This window comes from Mya arenaria, chromosome 9 (genome assembly GCF_026914265.1).
Source record: "Mya arenaria isolate MELC-2E11 chromosome 9, ASM2691426v1".
In the NCBI taxonomy this organism is placed as follows: Eukaryota; Metazoa; Mollusca; class Bivalvia; order Myida; family Myidae; genus Mya; species Mya arenaria.
Window position 1 is genome coordinate 1,144,468 of NC_069130.1, and position 22,918 is coordinate 1,167,385.

The 22,918-nt window shown below is 34.1% G+C and overlaps 1 protein-coding gene across 5 annotated transcripts in view; it reads right to left on the bottom strand.

The window, feature by feature from the left end:
• Positions 1 to 22,918, bottom strand: part of LOC128245459 (uncharacterized) — an 87,078-nt gene that overhangs the window by 31,722 nt on the left and 32,438 nt on the right. For all 5 annotated transcript variants that reach the window (XM_052963628.1, XM_052963629.1, XM_052963631.1 and 2 more), the window contains 5 exons: positions 12,888 to 12,939; positions 2,103 to 2,145; positions 1,347 to 1,395; positions 1,175 to 1,229; positions 229 to 310 (listed from right to left, as the gene is read on the bottom strand). In XM_052963628.1, coding sequence (XP_052819588.1) covers positions 229 to 310; positions 1,175 to 1,229; positions 1,347 to 1,395; positions 2,103 to 2,138 — 222 coding nt within the window. In that variant the 5' untranslated portion in view covers positions 2,139 to 2,145; positions 12,888 to 12,939. The remainder of the gene's footprint in view (positions 1 to 228; positions 311 to 1,174; positions 1,230 to 1,346; positions 1,396 to 2,102; positions 2,146 to 12,887; positions 12,940 to 22,918) is intronic.

Consider the following 22,918-nt stretch of genomic DNA (forward strand, 5'->3'; position numbering starts at 1 on the left):
AATCCATCAAAAGCGGGTCCACTTTGGGCATATTTAATACCATAAATAACAATTACCTCAAGCGTATAACAAACACCAAATGCCTACGCACTCAATCATATTTTGACATACAATATTATAATTCTTTCCTTAAAGGATAAGTCAGTAATGAACAAGCTTTAAAAGCATTACACTGTTAGGAATCAAATCTATCGATCTATCGTTATACCAAATTTATAATTAACCTACCTGATTTAGTTCCTCTTCGCTAGCTGGATCAATTGAATCGACTTGTATGCTGTCTGATGAAACAGTCGGATTTTTATTTGGTCTGCAAAAACACCAATGAAAATTAGTGCTAAGAACCGATACGGATATGATACGTGTCATAATTACTTCGTAAAAGTAAATACTGGTTTACAAATTATTAATTCCACCTACGGAAGAAACTCCAAATTTTGATTTAGAGATAAACCATGTTCGCAATTTGAGCTGTCAGATTTGTCTCTGCTCTATGTTTCGACGCGTTTATCCCATATTTACAAAACTAATTTGACCAATAGCCGGATTACACGATTAACTCTTTGCTATGGTCTTTCATATTTCAAATTCACTTTGACCGCTCGTTTACAAGAGTATTATTTATCAAATCATTACCAATTGGTTTGAAAGACTATTATGATCGCAATATAAACCCTGGAGTTTTGACGAAGACCATAAACCCCGCATTTAAGAGCTCTATCCACGGTAATAAAGAACTTTCTCTAATATCCTAAAGTTTTCCTGAAAATCTTGACCAACTGATTTCTCAGAGTTGAAATCTAAGGCAAAGTACACGGCTTTTGACAAATCTATCGCTTTACTTCATGTTAGCCGTAAATAATTCATAAACAAATCTTATTTTAAGCAATTTTATGAATTTTATAGATTTCAGCGTGTATTGTAAAACTTCTAGTTATTTCAAAGGTAAAAATGAACTAAAACCAAATTATCTATATTTTTTTATCTAATATTTCTATTCCCGCAGCCAATAAGATCACCATCTCGCGCAACATCGCGCCAACGAGAGTGATAAATATCATGTTGTTATAAAATACGTTGAATTTAACAGGAAAATACACCAATATTTATTAGTAATGAATTAAGTGATAACCGATATAAAACGGACAGACGCTGCCAAACGTATTGTTCGTACCTTTGTGGGGATGACGATACGTCTTCTTTTGTTAAAACCTTTTGTTGGAATTGATCTGAAATTAAAAATAAAACAGTGCAATACACTTCAGTTTACCGTTCACGAAATTGCGAAGCATGTTTTTTGTATCATAAGATATGTTTTTGTTTTGTTTTACAAAACATATACTCACCAGGTGTTATCATAGGCGGAACTTCATTTGGATTGTCTGCCGGTGTTTTCTGAAAAAGAATTGTACACTAGTACACTAGTATCATGAGACGTTCAGCAACGGAATTAAGAAAAGTAGAAGGCACGCAGTTTGTAAGGCATTTGTTGTGTATAAAACTGTTTAGATGAAAAGTCTAAATTTATAGTTAATTTAGTTTAAATGGTCCATAGCTATATTTTGGGAACATGACGATTTTCATTGCAAAAAAATAATCAATTATGGTTCGTATCAGGTCTAACATTATTATATAGTGTTTTTTTTTATAAACGCTTAACTTTATTCCGACCAAGATTATTACCTTATAAGGCATACACCAACCCTATAGTTTTCAGATCATTTTATATTTTTATTTTGTTCTTTGTGAACCTGGAAAATGTAAAAAATACAGCTAATTCAAACATGACTAAACGCATGCCAATATTGAACGTGTACATCCATTTCTAATCTTTATGGTTTTATGTACAATAGTTTATAAAAGACACGGCGCATCTCCGTTCATGCTTCAAACAGACACTAAGGATGGTATCTAGATAATCTCAAGTGCCACGATTCCAAGAATCCAAACTTATGTTGACAAACTAGTATTTCCAAAATAAATACCATAAAACAAAACATCGACGGTGCAAACCATTCAGTAATTCACAAAATAACAAGTGTTGATGAGGAATATGCTCGAAAATTGTTGAACTTAGTGCAACAAAACTTAATTTAACTTACTTGTATTGGTACAATTGGAATTTCATTCGAAGCCATTACTGGTCTGAAATAAAAAAGTAGAATATATGGTATATGATATGCTTATGATTAAGCTTACTCGAACAACGCCCTGGCTACATATTGATGGCTTGTGTGAAATGACCCTAATTATACAGACGTTAGTCATTTGATCTTGGTAACAGTTAATTAACGTTAATTTAAAATAAATCGAATGTATTATCTTGTAATGTTTTGTTTGTTTCGTTGAATGTCTGCAGATATTAAATAATGTCTCTTTAAACATTTTATTAAACGTTTTCACGTTCTAGTTGTCGGCTGTCTTAAATGAGCATGTGTTATCCAATCTTTGCCAAACTTGGTGGAAATGCCAATGGGCAGTATATCTATATAATATGAATGATTTTAATTACCAACCGACTTGCAATTACAATTTCGGAGCTTAACTTGACTATTACCTAGCATTTGTCATCCAATCTGTACTATACTAAGTTTAAATTATAAATGGCGAGCAAGTTCAACCAATAGTTGGATCACAATCCAAATAGCGTTTAAACCATTACGACACAATTCTAATATATAAGTTAGATCGAGCAATAATGCGGAATCACCAAAAAATGCTGCATAAACTGTAGAAGTAGTTCTTTCCAGAAAGTTACGATAACATTCAATACGGCCAATAGTCATTATTTTTAAGCATTTTAAAATGGATTGTAACGCACATCTACTTATAATGTTGAGTCACTGTGCGACGGAAGGAATAACTCCATGCAATCACAAAACCAAGACTCTGTGTTAATATACCCGAAAATATCCTAATTTACAAATAGGGTATAAAAACATATTTAACATCATCAATATCTTTAGTGAATAAAAAGCAACAGAAATAGCAAAGGTGAAATATCTAAACATTGGTTGATATATTACCATCAAAGGAATCTAAATCGTACACATCCCTTCGATCCTTCATTTAAAAAGAAAATGACACACATTTTGTAAAAGTACCGCACTGTCATAACCTCACTTCAAACAAATACCATTAATATAAACAACAGCGATTTTCTTACGAAATTCAATAAGTGTGTATAATTGTATTCATGAAAGATGAACATATTTTGCCTTTTTAAAACCATTTTAACATTATGTGAAGAGGCTAACGTATGTTGTTAAATTCCACAACCCAGTATCCAAAAATAAGAACATAATTAAGATGATATACTGTTAATGATTATACCTCTTTCTTGTAAACATCACAAAAATTCCTTTTTGATGACATTAGTATGATTATACATTTGTTCCAGAATTTAAAAACTGGCTTATAAATATAGAAACAACTAGACACTACCAACAACTAAACACTGCAAACATCTAGATACTGCAAACAACAAGGCACTTCAATTATACAGACACCACAAATAACTAGACACTGCAAACAACTAGATACTGCAAACAACAAGACACTTTAACTATACAGACAGTACAAACAACTAGACACTGTGAACAACTAAGCACTGCGAATAACCAAAATCTGCCAAAAATTAGACACTACAAACATTTAGATACTGCGAATAACAAGACACTGCAATTATACAGACAGTACAAACAACTAGACACTGCAAACAACTAGACACTGCAATTATACAGACAGTACAAACAACTAGACACTGCAAACAACAAGACACTGCAATTATACAGACAGTACAAACAACTAGACACTGCGAACAACTAGGCACTTTGAACAACTAGGCACTGCGAACGACTAGACACTGCAAACAGCTTGGCACTGCGAACAACTATAATCGGTTAACAAACAGGCACTTCTAAGAACATGGCACTGCGAACAACTAGGCACTGCGTACAACTAGGAACTGAAAACGACTGTACCATTCTAACAACCAGGCACTACAAACAACTATGCACTACAAAAAATAGGCACTGCGAGAAAATAAACACTTCAAACACACTGTAAAAAACTAGACAGTGCAACCAAATACACACTGCCACAAACTTCGCACTACTAACAACTAGCCAGACACTGTAAACAAATATACATTTCAAACAATTAGACAATACAAACAACTTGACACTGCAAACAGCATGGCATTGCATACAACTATGCAATGCCAATAAATAGACACTGCGATCAACTGGACAATGCCAACAACTAGACGCTTTAAACAACTTGGCACTGTGAACAACTAGGCACTGCAACAATGTAGACACTTAAGACAACTGGACACTGCAAACAACTAGATACTGCGAACAACAAGAAACTGCGAACAACAAGACACTGTAATCAACAAGATTGTTCAAACAAATATATACTGCAAACAACTAGTGAGTCTAAACTACTAGAATCTGCAAACAACTACTAAGTCAAAATTACTAGACACTATAAACAACTAGATACTGCAAACAACTTAACACTGCAAACAACTAGAATATGTGAAAAAACAAGACAATGCAAACCGATAGGCACATCGAATAACTAGGCACTTCGAACAAATAGATAAAACAAAAAAAACTAGGCACTGAAAACAGCTAGGCACTGCGAACAACTAGACACTTCGAACAACTAGACAAAGCAAATATTGGCACTGCAACAGCTAAGAACTGCAAACAACTAGAAGCGTAGAACACTGCAAACAGTTAAGCACTGCAAATAACTAGAAGCTGAGAGCAAATAGACACTGCAAACAACAATGCATTGCTAATAACTAGGCACTTCGAACAACTAGGCATTGCAAAAAGCTAGTCACTGCGAACAACTAGGCACTTCAAGAGCAAGGAACTGTGGACAACTAGACACTGCAGACAGCTACTCAATGCGAACAACTAGATATTTCGAACAACTGGAAAGTGCGAACAACTAGACACTTCAAAAACCAGACACTGCGAACAAATTGGCACTGCATTTAAATAGACAGTGAACAAACCTTGACACAGACCACCATTTACTGCAAACTTCTAAACATTGCAAACAACTATACACTGCAAACAACTAGGCACTACTAACATCTGGAAACTGTAAACGACTTAAGGGAACAAAAAACTTAATACTGCGAACAATAAGACACTGCGACCAAATAGACACTGCAATCAACTAGACCCTGCATTTATATTGACCTTTTTAAAATCAAGAAACTTTGACAAATAGACACTGTGAACAACTTGAAATTGCGCACAAATATACACTGCAATAATAAAGACTGTTCAAACAACTAGACACTTCGACAATCTAGACACTGTGAACATCTAGGCACTGCAAAATACGAGACGCTGTAAACACTTATATACTGCGAACATCTATACACTACAAACAACAACTAGCCACTGGGAACAACACGGCAATGCGAACAACTAGACATTGCGATCAACTAGACACTTTGAACAACCAGGCTCTGTGAACAACTAAACACTGTAAATATATAGACACTTCAAACAACTATACAACATTATAGATAATGCAAGCAACGGGACTCTATATAGAATTAGACACTGCAAACAACCAGATACTGCAACCAACTAGGCATGCAAACAAATAGATACTGCGAACAACTAGGCACTGCGAACATTTAGGCACTTAAACGACTAGACACTGCATACAACTAGACACTACTAACAACTAAACAGTGCAAACAATTAGACAATTGACACTGTAAACAACTACTCACTGCAAACAACTGAATTGTGCGAACATTTAGACACTCCAAACAAATAGGCACACAAACAACTAGACACTGCTAGCATCTTGCTTGACACTGCGAACAATTAAACAGTGCGAACAACTAGACTTTAAATACAACTAGACACTGCAAACAACTTGACACTGCTAGCACCTTGACACTGCGAACAACTACTCAGTGCGAACGATTAGACACTGCAAACAATTATACATTGCTAGCAACTTGACACTGCGAACAACTAAACAGTGCGAACGACTAAACACTGAAAACAACTAGACACTGCGAACAAATAGACACTGCGAACACATAGTCAATACTTACAACTAGGCACTACAAACAATAAGACACAGCAAACAAGTAGACACTGACTGTGAACAACTAGTCACTGCGAAAAAATGGCGACGTAAACAACCATATACTGCGAACAACTAGTCACTGCAAAAAAACTTAACACTGTAAACTGCTAGACTAGACAATGCGAATAACTTGGCAGTGTAAACAACTAGATACTGCGAACAACGAGACACTGCAAACAACTAGACACTGTCAACAACTAGGCAATGCGAACAACTTGGCAGTGTCAACAACTAGATACTGCAAACAACAAGGCACTGCAAAACAACTAGACATTGCGAACTACTTGGCACTCTAAACAAGGAGACACTGCAAACAATAAGAGACTACAAACAATAGATACTGGAGACAACTAGACACTGCAGACAACTAGACACTGCATAAAATTAGGTACTGCAAACAACAAGAATCTGCGAAAACAAGGCACTACAAACAACTAGAGATTACAAACAAATATATACTGACAACAACTAGACACTGAAAACAAATATACACTGCAAACTACTAGAAAGAACAAACAAATAGAACCTGCGAACAACTAGACACTGCGAACAAATATATACTCAGACAACTAGACACTGCAATTATATTGACGTTTTAAATAAATAGACACTTTGAAAAGTATACACTGCTAACAACTTAACACTGCGAACATCTATACACTGCAATTATATAGACACTTAAAACGGTTAGACACTGCGACTTAATATACACCGCGGAAAACTAGACACTGCAAACAACGTAACCCTGTTAACAATAAGACACTGCAAACAACCAGATACTGCAACAAACTAGCCACTTCAATCAACTAGAAACTGTATGAAAATTAAGGTATGTAAACAACTAGACACTGCAAACTATTAGACACTACTAACAACTAAACAAAGCGAACAACTAGACAGTACAGTCAACTAAACACTTCAAATAACTAGACACTGTAAACAAATAGACATTTCGAGCAACTAGACACTGAAAACAACTAGACACTGAAAACAACTAGACACTAATAACAAGTCGTCACAACTAATAACTGAACATTGCGAACAGCTAAACACTTCAATCAACTTTACACTGTAAACATCCAGTCACTGCGAGCAACTTGACACAGCAAATAACGAGACACTGCAAACAAGTTAACACTGTAACAACCAGTTACGGATAACAACTAGACACATTGAATAAAAAGATACTGCTAACAGCTAAACATTGCGAACAACATGACATTACAAAAACAAGACACTGCAAAAAACTAGACACTGCAAACAGCTAGACACCACTCTAAACAACCAGACTCTGAGAACAACTAGACACTCTGCGGCCCGAAGAACATGTGGTTTTCAAAGCCAACGACACTGCGTTTGGATTAACTCATGACACATGCACTACTAAGGTACGTTTTTGCAGTAAAGTAAAACGTTTTCAACTCAAGCAATTGAGCAAAAACATGTTTTAATAATGATAGCACATGCAAATCCTGACCCAACCTAGCCCTTATATTAATCTCAACTTATGTAGCATGCATCATGAAAGAAAATTATGCAACCAAGTTATCGATCAGAAAGCAATTTTGTATTTCCATAAACAACATTCTTGACCAGACAAAGTGCAATTCCCTAGAATGTGAAATGAGCGGTCTATATACCAAAGGCAATCACAGAAACGGAATGGCTAACACGTTGAACGATGGCAATGCATTAATATTGCATTAACTTCAATGCATTCCATTATTAATGAATGGAGTCATTACAAATCAGTTTTCTTAACCCACTACATACATTTCGCAAATTCCAAGAAACATACTTTTTGCTGTTATCGTATTCATTGGTTTTGATTTAAGAACATATCCAATGGCTATGTATTTACCTTTTCAGCACCTTGATGTTTTCGAAATGAATATGATTCATAGGCACCATAAGTAATATAAGTACCATAAGTTAAGGAACATAAATAATGTTCAGGCAAATTAAAATGGTTGTATGAAGTATTTTCAATACTTATGGTCCATTTTATTTTGATTTTCTAGGTCATTCTTTGAAAATAATATTTCTCATAAGTCATCATATGGCACTGCAAGGTACATGAGTATCTATTCTTCTTTATATAGTTTCTAAACATAAATATGAAAATCTATTTCCAGTGTTTTAAAAGGCCTGCTGTATTAAATCCACTTTTCATTCCGTGAAAACCTCGAAACAAGCCAAAGATTGATCAATATAACTTAAAAAGGGCGCCATGTTGTCGTATTTTCTTCTCTCGGTGGTTAAAAAAACCAGAGTAAAAACTCAGAAATATATTATGTTTTGACTGTGATAAACATATTATTTCTTTCATGCTTTTCGATCAAATAAGGAAGGTGGAAATATCAATTTGATGATTTCATTGCAACAAAATAAGGAGAAATATCAACTTGCAGAACTATTTTAAATCCATAAAAATATATTTTGAAATTAACAAATCACCGTTTATTTAAAAAAAATGTTATCCCGTTTTTCAAACGTTTTCATTATATTGAAGCTGAATGTTCGAACATTAGCTTTCATGCCAAACAAACTGTTCAAAAATAAATTTAATGTTATGTCGTCGTTAAAATGAATTTTGAACTGTTTGTTGTTGAAATACGTAATACGAACTTCCCGGTATATGCAAAAAACAATTTTTAGATAACTTATTTATTTAACATCACCCACGCCTCAAATTGTGTCAACAAACTAGCGTGATCCTCATCATAACCCTGTAAAACGATCTGTTTTCATTTCTGTAGTTTTTTGTATAACTATCCAAGCGAAACAGACTGCTCTCTGACAGACAGGTGACTGAATACCCATGTATCAGCCAACACACTCTAAAACTAACAAAAGTGTTTTATATCTAATGATTATCTGCAATTGTTTTGCCTACACATTTGACCTTTCAAATTTCGTTCAATAAATTGCGGCGTAGGAATTTGTTTATGTATTCATACGTAACTTAAAATAAAAGTGTTTTCGTTATTTTTTGGAACATGGATGCACTTATAAAACTTCATTGATAACTGTTCATAAAATCTTTGCACAAAAAAACGAGCGAATAAAAAACTATAAAAAAAGAATATCAGAGACCTCTTTCTCAACAAATCGGAAATAGAAAATTGACAGCTATATTTTTGCAAGAGGGGCGCGGGTACCGGCGTTAATAACGCCCTTTTCAAAAATTGGGTAATTACGAAAATACATTGAAATTATATAAAACTCGGAAAACTCGGAAAATAAGCATAGAAGAAACGTTGTCACTCATGAAAATATGTTTTTCTATGACACTCTTAAAATAAAATACGATCTTACACTGAAATGAACAAATATCCTCTATGTATTTACCTACTATAACGCATTTGACGCGATACCGGCACAATCGCATCACTCCAACAATATATGCCGAATTTCGCTCATATCGACCAAAATAGTCCAACATGAGTTTCAGCCTTTGAAATGACTATCAAATTCGCTAAATAAGGAATTCGAGGAAAGGATAGGGGGTCAAAACTCGCCCTAATAGTACAGTGACCCTATGGCTGAAACTGTTAATAAAAAAAATGCCCAGAAGTGATATTTGCATAATTGTGTTGTTTGATATCTGCTGTGTGTATACTTTTTTATAAAAAAACTAACGGTGCAAAATATGATTTTTGGGGTAAAATATTAATTACTGTAAACAAAAGTATAAATTTCTGGAATATATCTGTATCAAATTTGGATTATGCAATAACATCCCCCCCCCCCCAAAAAAAAGAAGAAAATAAATTAACTCAGGCACATCCTAATATTGTTTTACTTGATTTATTGGGTGAAACGTTAAAAATGTTAACAAAAGAATGATTTTCTTTAATATGTCTGTATCAAATTTGGGTTAAGCGATAACCCCAACCCCCCTAAAAAAAGATAGATAAATAAATAAAAAAAATAATAACTCAGGCACATCCTAATTTTGTTAAACGTGAATTATTGGGTAAAACGTTAAAAATTTAAACAAAATATGAAATTCTTGGATTTGTCTATACCAAAATAACATCTACCAATAGAAATATCAGAATAACTATATTTATTACATAGTAAACAGCACCATCAAATATATAACGTGTAGACTCATCATAATTGTGATTTCTGGGGTAAAATGTTAAAAAAATGTAACCCAAAGTAGGAAATTCTGGGATTTGTCTCTATCAAAATTAGATCTATCAATAGACTTATCAGAAAAGACTATACTTATAAGATAGTACACAACACCACAACATATATGTTGTGAAAAGGGAATTTTGGGGTAAAATGTTAGAAAATGTAAACAAAAGTATGAATTTCTAGAATTTGTCTACATCGAAATTAAATTTAGCAATCAACACCCGTAATAACTGTATTTACTAGATAGAATAGAGCACCATAACATACCTAATGGGTTGACTCATTATTATAGTAAAATATGTTTTTTGGGGTAAAATGTTAAAAATGTAAACAGAAGTATGAATTTCTGGAATTTGTCAATATCAAAAGTTAATTTAACAATAAATGTACTAGAATAAAGTTGTTGAATACATATTATACAGCACTGTAACATACCTTATATATTGATACATCATCTATAATGACATATGAGTTTGGGATAAAAATGTTTAGAAAAAACAAATTAAAGTTTGAATTTCTAGAGTTTGCCAAGAACTGGACGGAATTAATCTAAAAGGATAACTAAAACTATATTAAACGGCCCTATAACAAACATAAGTCGCAGATTATCTTAATGTGAGAAATCATAAAATCCTAATGATGACAATAAATGTTACAGTAATGTTACCCACGACACTTTATTTGGAAGCAAATCAGCATCATGTTTTAAAACATTGTAGACAATTTTACAATACATCAAGTCGTCACTAGTTAAAATTTTTGCAGGTACTTTACAATTCTAATAAAGCAATTCTGGCTAAATCAAATCGTCTGAGTACACCGTAAACATTATCATTCTGAGAACAGCGTCTTACCTAAAGAATGCGTTTGTAATACTTGTGTATGAATACGTTCGACAGTATTTGCCTTATGAAAACCCAAAACCTCACTAGAGTAATTTAAAATAGGCAAAATCTGCTTGTCAAAAAGGTCGAGTCACTATTTCATTTATATTATTACATGTACCAGCACTTTTACTGAGTTTAAATTGTTTAATACCTTTTCTCACTATACTTATATAAGCATCTAATTCCAAAAAACATAACTTGAAATTCGTCGTCTACAAATCGTTCATTAAAATACATAATATCCTCATCAGCGTGGAAAAATGGGTCAGTGGGATTACTGCTTAAAAATACACTTCAAAAGACGACAGTCGTATGTCTGGAGGCTTTACATGCGCTGACTGTTTCAACATTTTCCAGTAAAGTTTGGCGTTATTATGCCTATATTGCTTCAAAGTTTTTGTTCTGTCGACGAGGTATGTTTTCTTACAGGATTGTATAGTACATTTGTATTGCGACCGAGCTTTAACAAGTAGCAATCTATTTTCATTTGAAGGACATTTGCGATATTTATTTCAAAATGTTAAAATTATGTTTCTTTTTTGATAGCATTCATCAGTAAACTAAGGATGATTTCCAGGCTGTGGTTTATTCGAGTTGTTAGCATTATGATAAATAGAAGTCTTAAAAAGACCATCAGTAACATTGTTCATAAGCTTGGAAAATTGAGATAAACTAGAATCTACGTAACTTCCCGTCGAGCAATTATTCGTAAAAAGAGCCAATGCATTCAGTTCATCAACAAATACATTGGTGCTAATTGCAATTATAAATTTATTCGTAAGATTAATTTTCCACTGTTCCACCTTCCTTAATTAATCTCTTCGTATTTACCATTTCCTATAGTCTGATCACGTGATAAAGAAGCGGCGTCAATGTTAACACTATTTTAAAACGCATACTTAATTAAACAATGCTGAGATAAGGAATTTTGATCATCAACTAATATAATACCTATCAAATAAGTAATTCTGGCAGTATTTGTTCAAACTTTGGCTAAATCATTGGCAAATGTCAGAAATTCTCACTTTTATATAATCTTTCAATCATTTTACCCCGTAAATCTCATTTCCCACTCAACAATGTGTTTATACTTAAGGTTTGTTGTACTGTACTTTAATATCTATTAATTAGAGTAATTATGGAAAATTGTATTGCAAGAATTTACACAATTCATGGCAACTTCCAGAAAACTTCATTTTTATTTAATTTTTCAAATATTTTACACCAAAACTCACATTTCACACAATACATAGTTTCTAAGCTTTAGGTATGTATTACTGTAGTATATTATCTATCAATTACAATAATTCTAGTAATTTTATTGCAAAGTTTGACAAAGAAATCGGTAAACTCCAGAAATTCTTATTTTCATTTAATATTCCAAACATTTTACCGCAAAATTCACATTTCACAAATTTTCGTAGTTTCTATACTTAAAGGATATTATAATATAGTAAACAATTTATGCAAATAATACAGATATAACTTTGTTAACTAACAGTTCACCTTGTAATAATCTATAACATTAAAAAAGTACCAATTTGTGCGTCAGCAAATCGATTTGTCAAATATGATTTTCCTGCCCTATACAGCGGAAAACATCCTTAGATATAAATGGCAGTACCGACGAATGCAACGACGGTAAAAGGGAATAATAAGCCTGCATACAAAAATATGCATATTAATGATAATAAATTTCGATATACGTACATTCTCCGAGACGGCGATTCCCTATCTGTTAGCACCGGTTGTGGGGATGGATCTGAAATAAATATAAACTAAAAATGCCGCCATGATAGAAAGCCAGGATTTAATTTGTGCAATCAGAAATTTGGTAGATTAAGTTATGGACCACAAGTAGTGCCATTCACCTTGTCCGTTACAGCCCAATATCCTATTTTCACGAGCTTGATACATATTCCAAGGTAATCATAGCACACCGCTCTTAACTTAAATTATTTAGCTTCAACTAATCCAAATGCAATACAAAGGTACGTATATCTACATAGTTTCCTAAAATTACATCATTTACTACTGAAAACTTGTAGCAGAAACTTTTTTGCGAACCCTTTAGAAAAAGTGACCTTGACCCAACCTACCACCTATCTGATACAAACCTACTTCTCGTAATTATCTTGCTAAATATCACCTGATATAGACTGTTGCTATAAGACAAAATTAATAACTTTGTATTTGAATGTTTGTTTTCAATAGTCCTACAGGGACAAACCCACAAAATAGAAACTTCAAAAATAAATAAACCCTGTTTAGAGGCAAAAGGCTTGGACCAATCAATTTGTAGGGTTGGAGTATGTTTCTTGGGTACTGCACTTCCTGTTATCTGCCATCTGCTTTAATTTCAAGTTTCATTTCAATCCCTTAAGTACTTTTAGACAAGCACACATTCTCGAAAAAAAATGTCGGTAAAAGGGGAGATATCTTAAAAATATACAGGGCAGGTTTTTACTGCTCTATATTTGAATATTCATTTCAATACCTTTAATTCTTTCCAAGTTATGGCCCATTTTCGAAAACGTGCAGCTTTAGGGAATATGAAATGCATTAATATGGTTCTGTGGTACTAAACTTTATATTATCGCAATTTAACTACATTTCAAGTTTCATTTATATACCTTTATTTTTTTTCAAAATATACCCGGACAAGCACCCATTTCCGAAAACTATCAGATAAAAGGGGAAAGCTAAAGAAATGTACAGGGCATGAATATAATTATCGTGCAATGCATTTCCACTCATCGCGATATTTCTATATTTTAAGGTTCATTTAAATATCTTTAGTACTTTCAAGATATGACCCGGATTAGTACCGATTATATTTCAATCCTATCTATAGTTTTAAAGTTATTTTCCGGACTAGGGTTTGACGGCGCCACGAAAGGACGTATGGACAAACGGAGCAGCGACTTAATAGAGCATAGAAAAGACTAATGAAAGTTATATTTTTGTATATAATGATAAGGTCGCCTCTTGCCTAATTATCCTGAAATTTTAAAGAAACAAAAATGGCCTTGCAAAGAAGAGTTGTGATAAACACTTTAAACGAAAACCATGTTTAATGATATATAACCATTTTCGAGAAATCAAATTATTATCTGTATAATTTTCAATAAAAATCATAAACGCAAGTCAATATCGGGAAACTTTATGAATTAACATTTAGTCATATAATACCCTCTATTAACAACATGACAACATTACGCCAAAATGTGGAATATATTAGGAATCTGTCCATGAAAATGAATAAATTGTGGTAAAAATAGAATTAGGCAGGTACAATTACATAACATTTGCTTGATTTTATGTTATCAATATCATTTCTTTTTAAATTTTGGCACAATTCAATTATTCCATTTTGAGTAGTATTTCATCATGATAATTTGATCTTCTGGTACATTACTCTAAATTATCTTATGCTAAATTGATAACCAACCAATATATTTTAAGCTTACTATCTAACTTATAGAATTGTCCAATTAGAATCAGGATTTAAGTTTGTTAATCGTTGTTAATTTCTTTTGGTTTCTTGCGATTGCATGTGATCGATGATCTTTATTTTAATATGTTTGTACAATTTAAGGGACTTTACTTCAATTCGGATTTTTTCTTCTTCTTTGATGTTCTTTTTGGGTCTTGTACCTTTCTTATTCAAACTTCCGCTTTTTTCCAAAAAAAATACAAAATACAAAAAAAAAATTAGATTGCAAAATTTATCATTATAAGCTCACCAGAGCACGAAGTGCTTAAGGTGAGCTATTGTGATCGGGCTTTGTCCGACGTCCGTCCGTCCGTCAGTCCGTCCGTCCGTCCGTCAACAATTGCTAAAAAAACATTTCATCTGAAACTACCTTGCAAAATTCCTTCAATGAAACTTCACACGAAGCTTCCTTGGGTGTCCCTCTACAAAAATACAACAAGGGGTCACAATTGATTAACAACAACAATAACAAAATGGCCGACTTCCTGTTTTGCTTTAAAATGCATCTCCTCTGGAAATATCAGTCCAAATTCAATGAAACTTTAGAGGAAGCTTCCTTTTGTGGCCCTTTATAAAAATACAACAAGAGCTCACGATTGATCAACAACAACAACAATAACAACAACACCAACAGCAGCAGCAACATCAAAATGGCTGACTTCCTGGTTTCCTTTTTCAAAAAACTTCTGCTCTGAAGCTATCAGTCCAAATTCAATGAAACTTTACAGGAAGCTTCCGTGGGTGACCGTCTACAAAAATACAACAACAGGTCACGATTTATCAACAACAACAAAAACAACAACAAAATGACCGACTTCCTGTTTTGCTTAAAAAAACATCTCTACTGAAACTACCTGTCCAAATTCTATGAAACTTTATAGGAATCCTTCTTGTGTAACGCTCTACAGAAATACAACAAGGGCTCACGATTGATCAACAACAACAACAACAGCAACAACAACATAATGGCTGACTTCCTATTTTGCTTTAAAACAAACATCTCCCCTGAAACTACAACTCCAAATTCAATGAAACTTTACTGGAAGCTTTCTTTGGTGATCCTCTACAAAAATACAACAAGGGGTCACGATTTATCAACAACATCAACAACCGAATGGCCAACTGCCTGTTTTGCTTTAAAAAACATCTCCTCTAAAACTACCAGTCCAAATTTAATTACACTTTACAGGAAGCTTCCTTGGGTAACTTTCTTCAAAAATGCAACAAGGGGTCGCGATTGATCAACAACAACAGTCTGGCCAACTTCCTGTTTTGCTTTTAAAAACATCTCCTCTGAAACTACCAGGCCAAATTCACTGATTTTTTACAGGAAGCTTCATTACATGACCATCTGCAAAAATACAACTAGGCATTGAGATTGATCAACAACAACAACAACAAAATGGCCGACTCACTGTTTTGCTTTATGTTAAAATCTTGATAGTTATGTACAGTTTACTCTTGAAGCAAGGGCATCAAATCTTCCTTTATGGTTTCCATTTCTGTTGATGTTCACAATTATGTAAATAAATAACAATGTTGTGGCTGGGTGACCTTGACGAAGACCTGTTAGTCTACTTTTTATTTTTGAAGCTACAGCAATGAAATTTGGACCATGTTTAATGTTTTGAAAACAAATATCAATATTGTCCTTGGATGACCTTGTCTGTGACGTACTGACCTACTCTCTTTTGAAGGTGCAGCAATAACATTTTGACCATGTGTACAGTTTTGAAAACTAATATCAATGCTGTGCTTGGATTACCTTTATTGTACCCTTTTGACCGTTCTTATTTTTGAAGCTACCGTTTTGAAATTTGGATCATATGAACAGCTTTGAGAACAAATATCAAGCTATATTGATTGCAAAGGTTAAACAATTTCACTTATGTGAGCGATTTAGGGCCATCATGACCCTCTTGTTTATAAGGTTATAACTATTTCAATATTAAGGATATTTAATGGTCACAGCTTTACTGAGTACTGTTCTCTTTTAGGTGATCATTGTCCTGATTTCTTAAGAAACCGATTTGTGAAATGATTTTTTTCTGACACGTATTCCTGAAAATAATATTTCTTATGATGCATACAGTTTGACAAATAGTTGTTGCATTTATGCAATGTTGCATTGTAATCTAAATTTGCACCACTCTGTTACTGACCTAAATCTCAGGGTCAACTAAACATGAACTTTTACAACACTTTCGGTAACCTCAACTACTCTACAGGAACTATTTAATCAGAATATCAAACAGAAGATGAAGAAAAAACTTTACAAGTAGAATATTATCTAACCAGCAGGCCGGAAGAATAACATAACCTCACCAAAAAAAGAAGACTTTACCAGAAGAAGATCAACATTTATCATCAAAAGACAAGAAGAAGGAGATAACTACACCAGATACTAAGAACAAGGAGACCAGAATAAGATAACCTTTTTTTAGAACAAGAAATAGCTCATGCTTCAAAGAAATTATATTTCAAATGGTCTTCAATTAAGGTCTTATACGAGAAAATGCCAGGAAGTCATGTTGATCCATTTGGTTAAGGATGGTATACGATCACGGGTGACGATAGCCTCAATAGTTCGGCCTTCAACATCCGGGAGCATAATTTGAACATATTTGGTACACGACCACTACACAATATAACACACAAAACATCTAAGCTCTAGACCTCATTGATTTTGTCAAGAGGATTTTTTCCTTTCGGTTGCCAAGGCAACCAGAGATCAGCATGGAGTTAATTTCTTTAATCATTTTTGAAAGGGCACTATCCAAGAAACATCTCATTTGCGGTTTCGGTGATGTCGTACGAAGCAATTGTTGACGGACAAAGGACGGTAGGCGATGGAAAAAGCTCCTCTTGAGCATTAAGAGCTCCAGTAAGTTTTAGACTTTAAAAAGATTAATCCAAAATATTATTAATTTCATGAATATTGTCTTCAAAACACTTTTTATCAAATGCATGACTACATATGAAGCGTTGTATGTATAAAATGATTGCTAACATAGTTGTAAAACGTTCCCTTTTAGATCCATTTGTTAAATTAAGTTCGCCTAGATGCATTCGTCTATATGCTTATCGGTGAATGCATATTGTTATTGATGTATTTTTAAGGTAGTTTTCGATGGTTTAATAACTTTATATTTTAATTTAATATCAATAACAGAACGAACGAATTGTAGATATGTATTTTGATGAACCAAATTGTAAATTAAAGTAAACGCTTGATATATGAAACATATAATTTACACGTAGGCATTAAGCAATAAATTGGAGGCAAGTAAACGTTGTACACAAAGAAAAATGCAGTAATCAATTATGAAACGGCACACATTTAAGCAATTGCATGCAATTTCCGAAATTTTAATTACAATGGTCAATTTGCTTGCACAGGGTACACACTCTTGTAGTTACTTACAACTTTTAACCTGATATGTGTGTACAGATATAAAACAGTGCTAAATTAGCTCAGCTCTCTGTAGTGAGAGTTGACTAAATTAGTATTTAATTGGAAGCCTTGGATTTTTTTTATTATCATGAATTTATTTTTACAATTTCAGTCCCCTACAAAAGTAGATTGTAAGTATCTTCCATGGCCGAGAGTGTAAGATAGGTTTATCCCAACCCGAGCGTAGGGTGTTTTGCGGAAACGATGTTACCGAATTTCCGCTGAACACCCTGCGCGAGGGTTGGGATGAACCTATGTGACTTGAGCGGCTATGGTAGATGTTTTTTCTCCAACCTCAGTTAAACAAAATGAACTAAAGATGAATTTTGTTTTCGCTAGAACTCTTTTGTGCGTAGGGAAAATAATGAACATATATATGTGTGATAATTCGTGTTTGTCATGGATATGGGCGCAGTGATTCAGATGATGAAAATAGTCAACTCGTTCTTTAAATAATTCTGAGAAGAGTGCAGCAATATGTCTTGAATGGAGAGTGAACACGTTTTTATGGTGCCATTTGAAGCGAGGAATATTTTTTTTTAACATTACCACAAGACATGGTTTTCATGATGCTACAGACGACGGTCGTCAAAATGGCAGGTAATAACAATAAAAAGGAGTTCCATACGGGTACCTGTTTTATCCTTGCCCGTGGGCAAGATAAGAATTTTCACCATGGCCAAATTTTTGGATCCACTTATCTGAGGTGGGAGAAATTAAATTATTGGAAGGCAAAACAAAAGGCTTATACATACCCATTTTTGTATAAACCTGATTTTAGAATGGCTTTGCAAATTACGATATATATGAATTGAATCAGTAAACTGTTAAAATGATGAATGTTTAATAAAATGTTTACCGTTTCAAAATAGACAATTTGTCGTCTGCTTGAGTCAATAAACTCAATAAAATCATGAGTGATAAACCTTTAACTACTTACTAATAATTAATTTATGGAAAATATTAATTACTGACTGTAGCCGTGTTTTGAGAGCTGAAAACGCACAAATATTAAATGACTGGTGGGTCTTTAAAGCTGCACTGTCACAGATATATTGTTATTACAACTTGTATTTTATTTTTTGTCTTAGAAAGAGCATTTTTTGCGTAAATACCTGCAAACAAAAGCTAAAAAAATGCTGACAAAAGATCAGTTCGCAGAATTTTATACTTAGGCCAGAGTTTTTATATCTTTAGATTTACGGGAGCGCCGTACCTAAATATTGCAAAACCCAAATAAAAATAAAATTCATTTTCGTAGTTTTATTTTTATTTTTTCCGACGAACGTTGCTCCAATTTTAAGAAGAAAATAAAATTAGTGTTCTATAACCCATATCTCAGAACCAACTGGTGTACCAATTGTTATTCATTATCGGTCTTTTTACTGCACAAACAACGTAAACCAGTCGGAAATACGCGGGAAACAGAACAGGTACCCGTTACCATAACAACGTTCTGTCAAAAGGGAAAGCAGTTTAGTCATACCCCTTATTTCTCGCAATTTCTGCAGCTATATAGAAATGTTTTACTACAAAGACGTTCCTATGTTTATGTTTCTTTATTTAAATCAAACCGTGGAGAACCTAAAGCGTGTTTATTGTAATTTTTTTGGTAGGTTCAGTATGTTGTTCGCGATTCGTGGAATGATTGCGCAACTTCTTGTCAAAATAAGGTGACAGAAATTCGTAGGTTGTACTGTCAATTAAAAGTCGTTGGCACACGTCGTATATTAACAAGGATGAATTGGATTACAGCGCAAAAATGTAAAGCTTATGACAAACACAAACTGCAAAATGATATCGTGTTCATCATAGTCAAAATGGATATTTTTTTCTGAATTTGACTCTTGAGGAGCATTGAACACACTGCTTCACGGTCACATATTTGAAGAGAAAAACACAAGGTATCGTGATACGTTCGTAGTTGTTAATTAGTTTAATAATGATTTAGAATTTAAATCGTTATAGAGTACTGAAAATAATGTAATAATAACATAGTGTGTGTTTCCGATAAGACAGAAAAATCTGAACATAAGATATTTGGCAGTCAGTACAAGAGGTCAAACTGATCGCTTCCTAATTGCAAACGGGTATAGCTGGAATTAGAAGGATATTGTTCAGGACTGATTCTAAAATCAGTTCTTAGACCTGGTTTTTTTTAAACATATTGTCAAATTTATCTTAATGCTCCCTAATTTTCTATGGTAAAGTACATAAATGTAGATTTTGACTGTCTGTGTATCGGTAAGCCCTGTCAATGTTTGAAGTGAAGAGGAATTTCCATCAGGGCTTAGACTTTATTTGGTAATATTTTCTATATAAAAACCACATCACGGAAAATTGTCACGGTGCTATTTCGTTAAAGACAGAAAAACACATTTGACCTCCTTATATGCACCAGTCATTTGTAACCACGGCCCCCAGGTCCTGGGATTGCCAGGGAAATGGGCCGTGTTTTTACCTTTCAGGTGGCCCCGCAGTGCCGGGTGAATGCGGTGGTTTTGTCTTCGCTTTAAATATAGCGGGAAATGGGCCTTACCTAGGGACACTGGGGTGCGGGGGCATTTGGCGGAGATCTTACCATCTGTTCGTCCACGCAGGGCGTGGATTTTAGCCGGGGTTAGCTGGACCAAAAGTCAAAGTTGCCGCTATTCCCCGGACCTGGGGGGGGGGGGCGTGGTTACAATTGACTGGTGCATTACCGTGTCTGAAACTTTGTTCAATGAAAGGATATGCTTATATTGTGGGCAAAAGGTTAGAAATGGCCATTTTAACTTCTTTATTACACTGACATGTTTCATAAAATCTATGGGTTGATAATATATGCACCACATATGCATAGATATATTCAAACAAATATATACAATTAATTTCAATAAGCGCTTGAACTCAGAGTTGAGGTCAATATTTTCGGTCTTTAAAAGGATCTTTAAATTATGCTTTTGAAACTTTATGGTGATCTATCACCCTTTGTTCAGCCTATGAAATAGCTGACACAAGTAAGGTGTGTTTTGTCTTCATGATATAAGAAGATTTAAAAAATAAAAAAAATCGAAGAAAAATCGGGGTTTTTTTTTTATTTCTCCTTCGGGACATTTTATGCATTTTATTTTTATTTTTATTTCCTCCTCCTTACCCAACTTTTTGAAAAATCTCCCGTAAATCTAAAGATAAAAAACTATGGCCTTAGTTCGTAAATTATGTTTTATGGCTTAAACCGTTACTAACGGTTTTATAAAAAAGCATAACACATCATTTCATTTAACTTAAATATAAAAAACTGCGGTCTATTAATTTTGTCAGCATTCAAATATCCATGCATTTTCGCAAAAATTGGCCCGTTCAAAGACAAACAATTAAAAAGTTGTTAAAACGGTATATCTGTGAGAGTGCAGCTCTAAAGGTGATCAGATTTCGCCTCATAAGATAGAAATACCTGCACCTTTCTTACATTTTAACACGGTATCCTTCATTAGAATCACTGTTTACGATATTTATTTTTTTTCGGTAAATTTAAACAAATGTATTAGTTGTGGTACATATGATTAGTGAGTTAGAGTGCATCTTTAAAAAAAATACTAACACTCACCTCACTCACTCACTCACTCACTCACTCACTCACTCACTCACTCACTCACTCACTCACTCACTCACTCACTCACTCACTCACTCACTCACTCACTCACTCACTCACTCACTCACTCACTCACTCACTCACTCACTCACTCACTCACTCACTCACTCACTCACTCACTCACTCACTCACTCACTCACTCACTCACTCACTCACTCACTCACTCACTCACTCACTCACTCACTCACTCACTCACTCACTCACTCACTCACTCACTCACTCACTCACTCACTCACTCACTCACTCACTCACTCACTCACTCACTCACTCACTCACTCACTCACTCACTCACTCACTCACTCACTCACTCACTCACTCACTCACTCACTCACTCACTCACTCACTCACTCACTCACTCACTCACTCACTCACTCACTCACTCACTCACTCACTCACTCACTCACTCACTCACTCACTCACTCACTCACTCACTCACTCACTCACTCACTCACTCACTCACTCACTCACTCACTCACTCACTCACTCACTCACTCACTCACTCACTCACTCACTAACTCACTCACTCACTCACTCACTCACTCACTCACTCACTCACTCACTCACTCACTCACTCACTCACTCACTCACTCACTCACTCACTCACTCACTAATAATCAATATTTCATTCAGTGTTTCAAATTGTATTTTTTGAATTATCTACACTTAAATGGGATAATAAGTATGCCGTTAACATACGGGTTATTGCCTTTTTTCTATCAATACACCTAAATACATTTAAACGTTCTTTTAAAACACAAACGTTTCTTTCTTTTTTCTATAACAAGCCAGGTCTGTAAGAACTTCAAGGACAAAATTCTGTGCTGCTCAAAGAATGGTCCTGCCCATACCGTTTGCAGAAAATGGACTACGGTCTTCAAGTAAGAAGATATTCTTAGCAGTTGAAGTCTTATCCGAAATGCTTCTCTGTTGTCAATGAGTGAGGGTTTACCTTGGAGTTTATAAATACTCATTGCAAAGTACCCCCAAAAAATCATTTCATCTTTAAACTCTGCGAATGCATGATATCTGCATAATTTATCAAATGTATTACTACATATAGAATTGTGTATTCCTCACATGAGTATTGACAGGCTTTTGCATACGTTCACAGTAGTAGATGGTAGTTTTATTCCGTTAAAAGCATTGTTTAATATTAT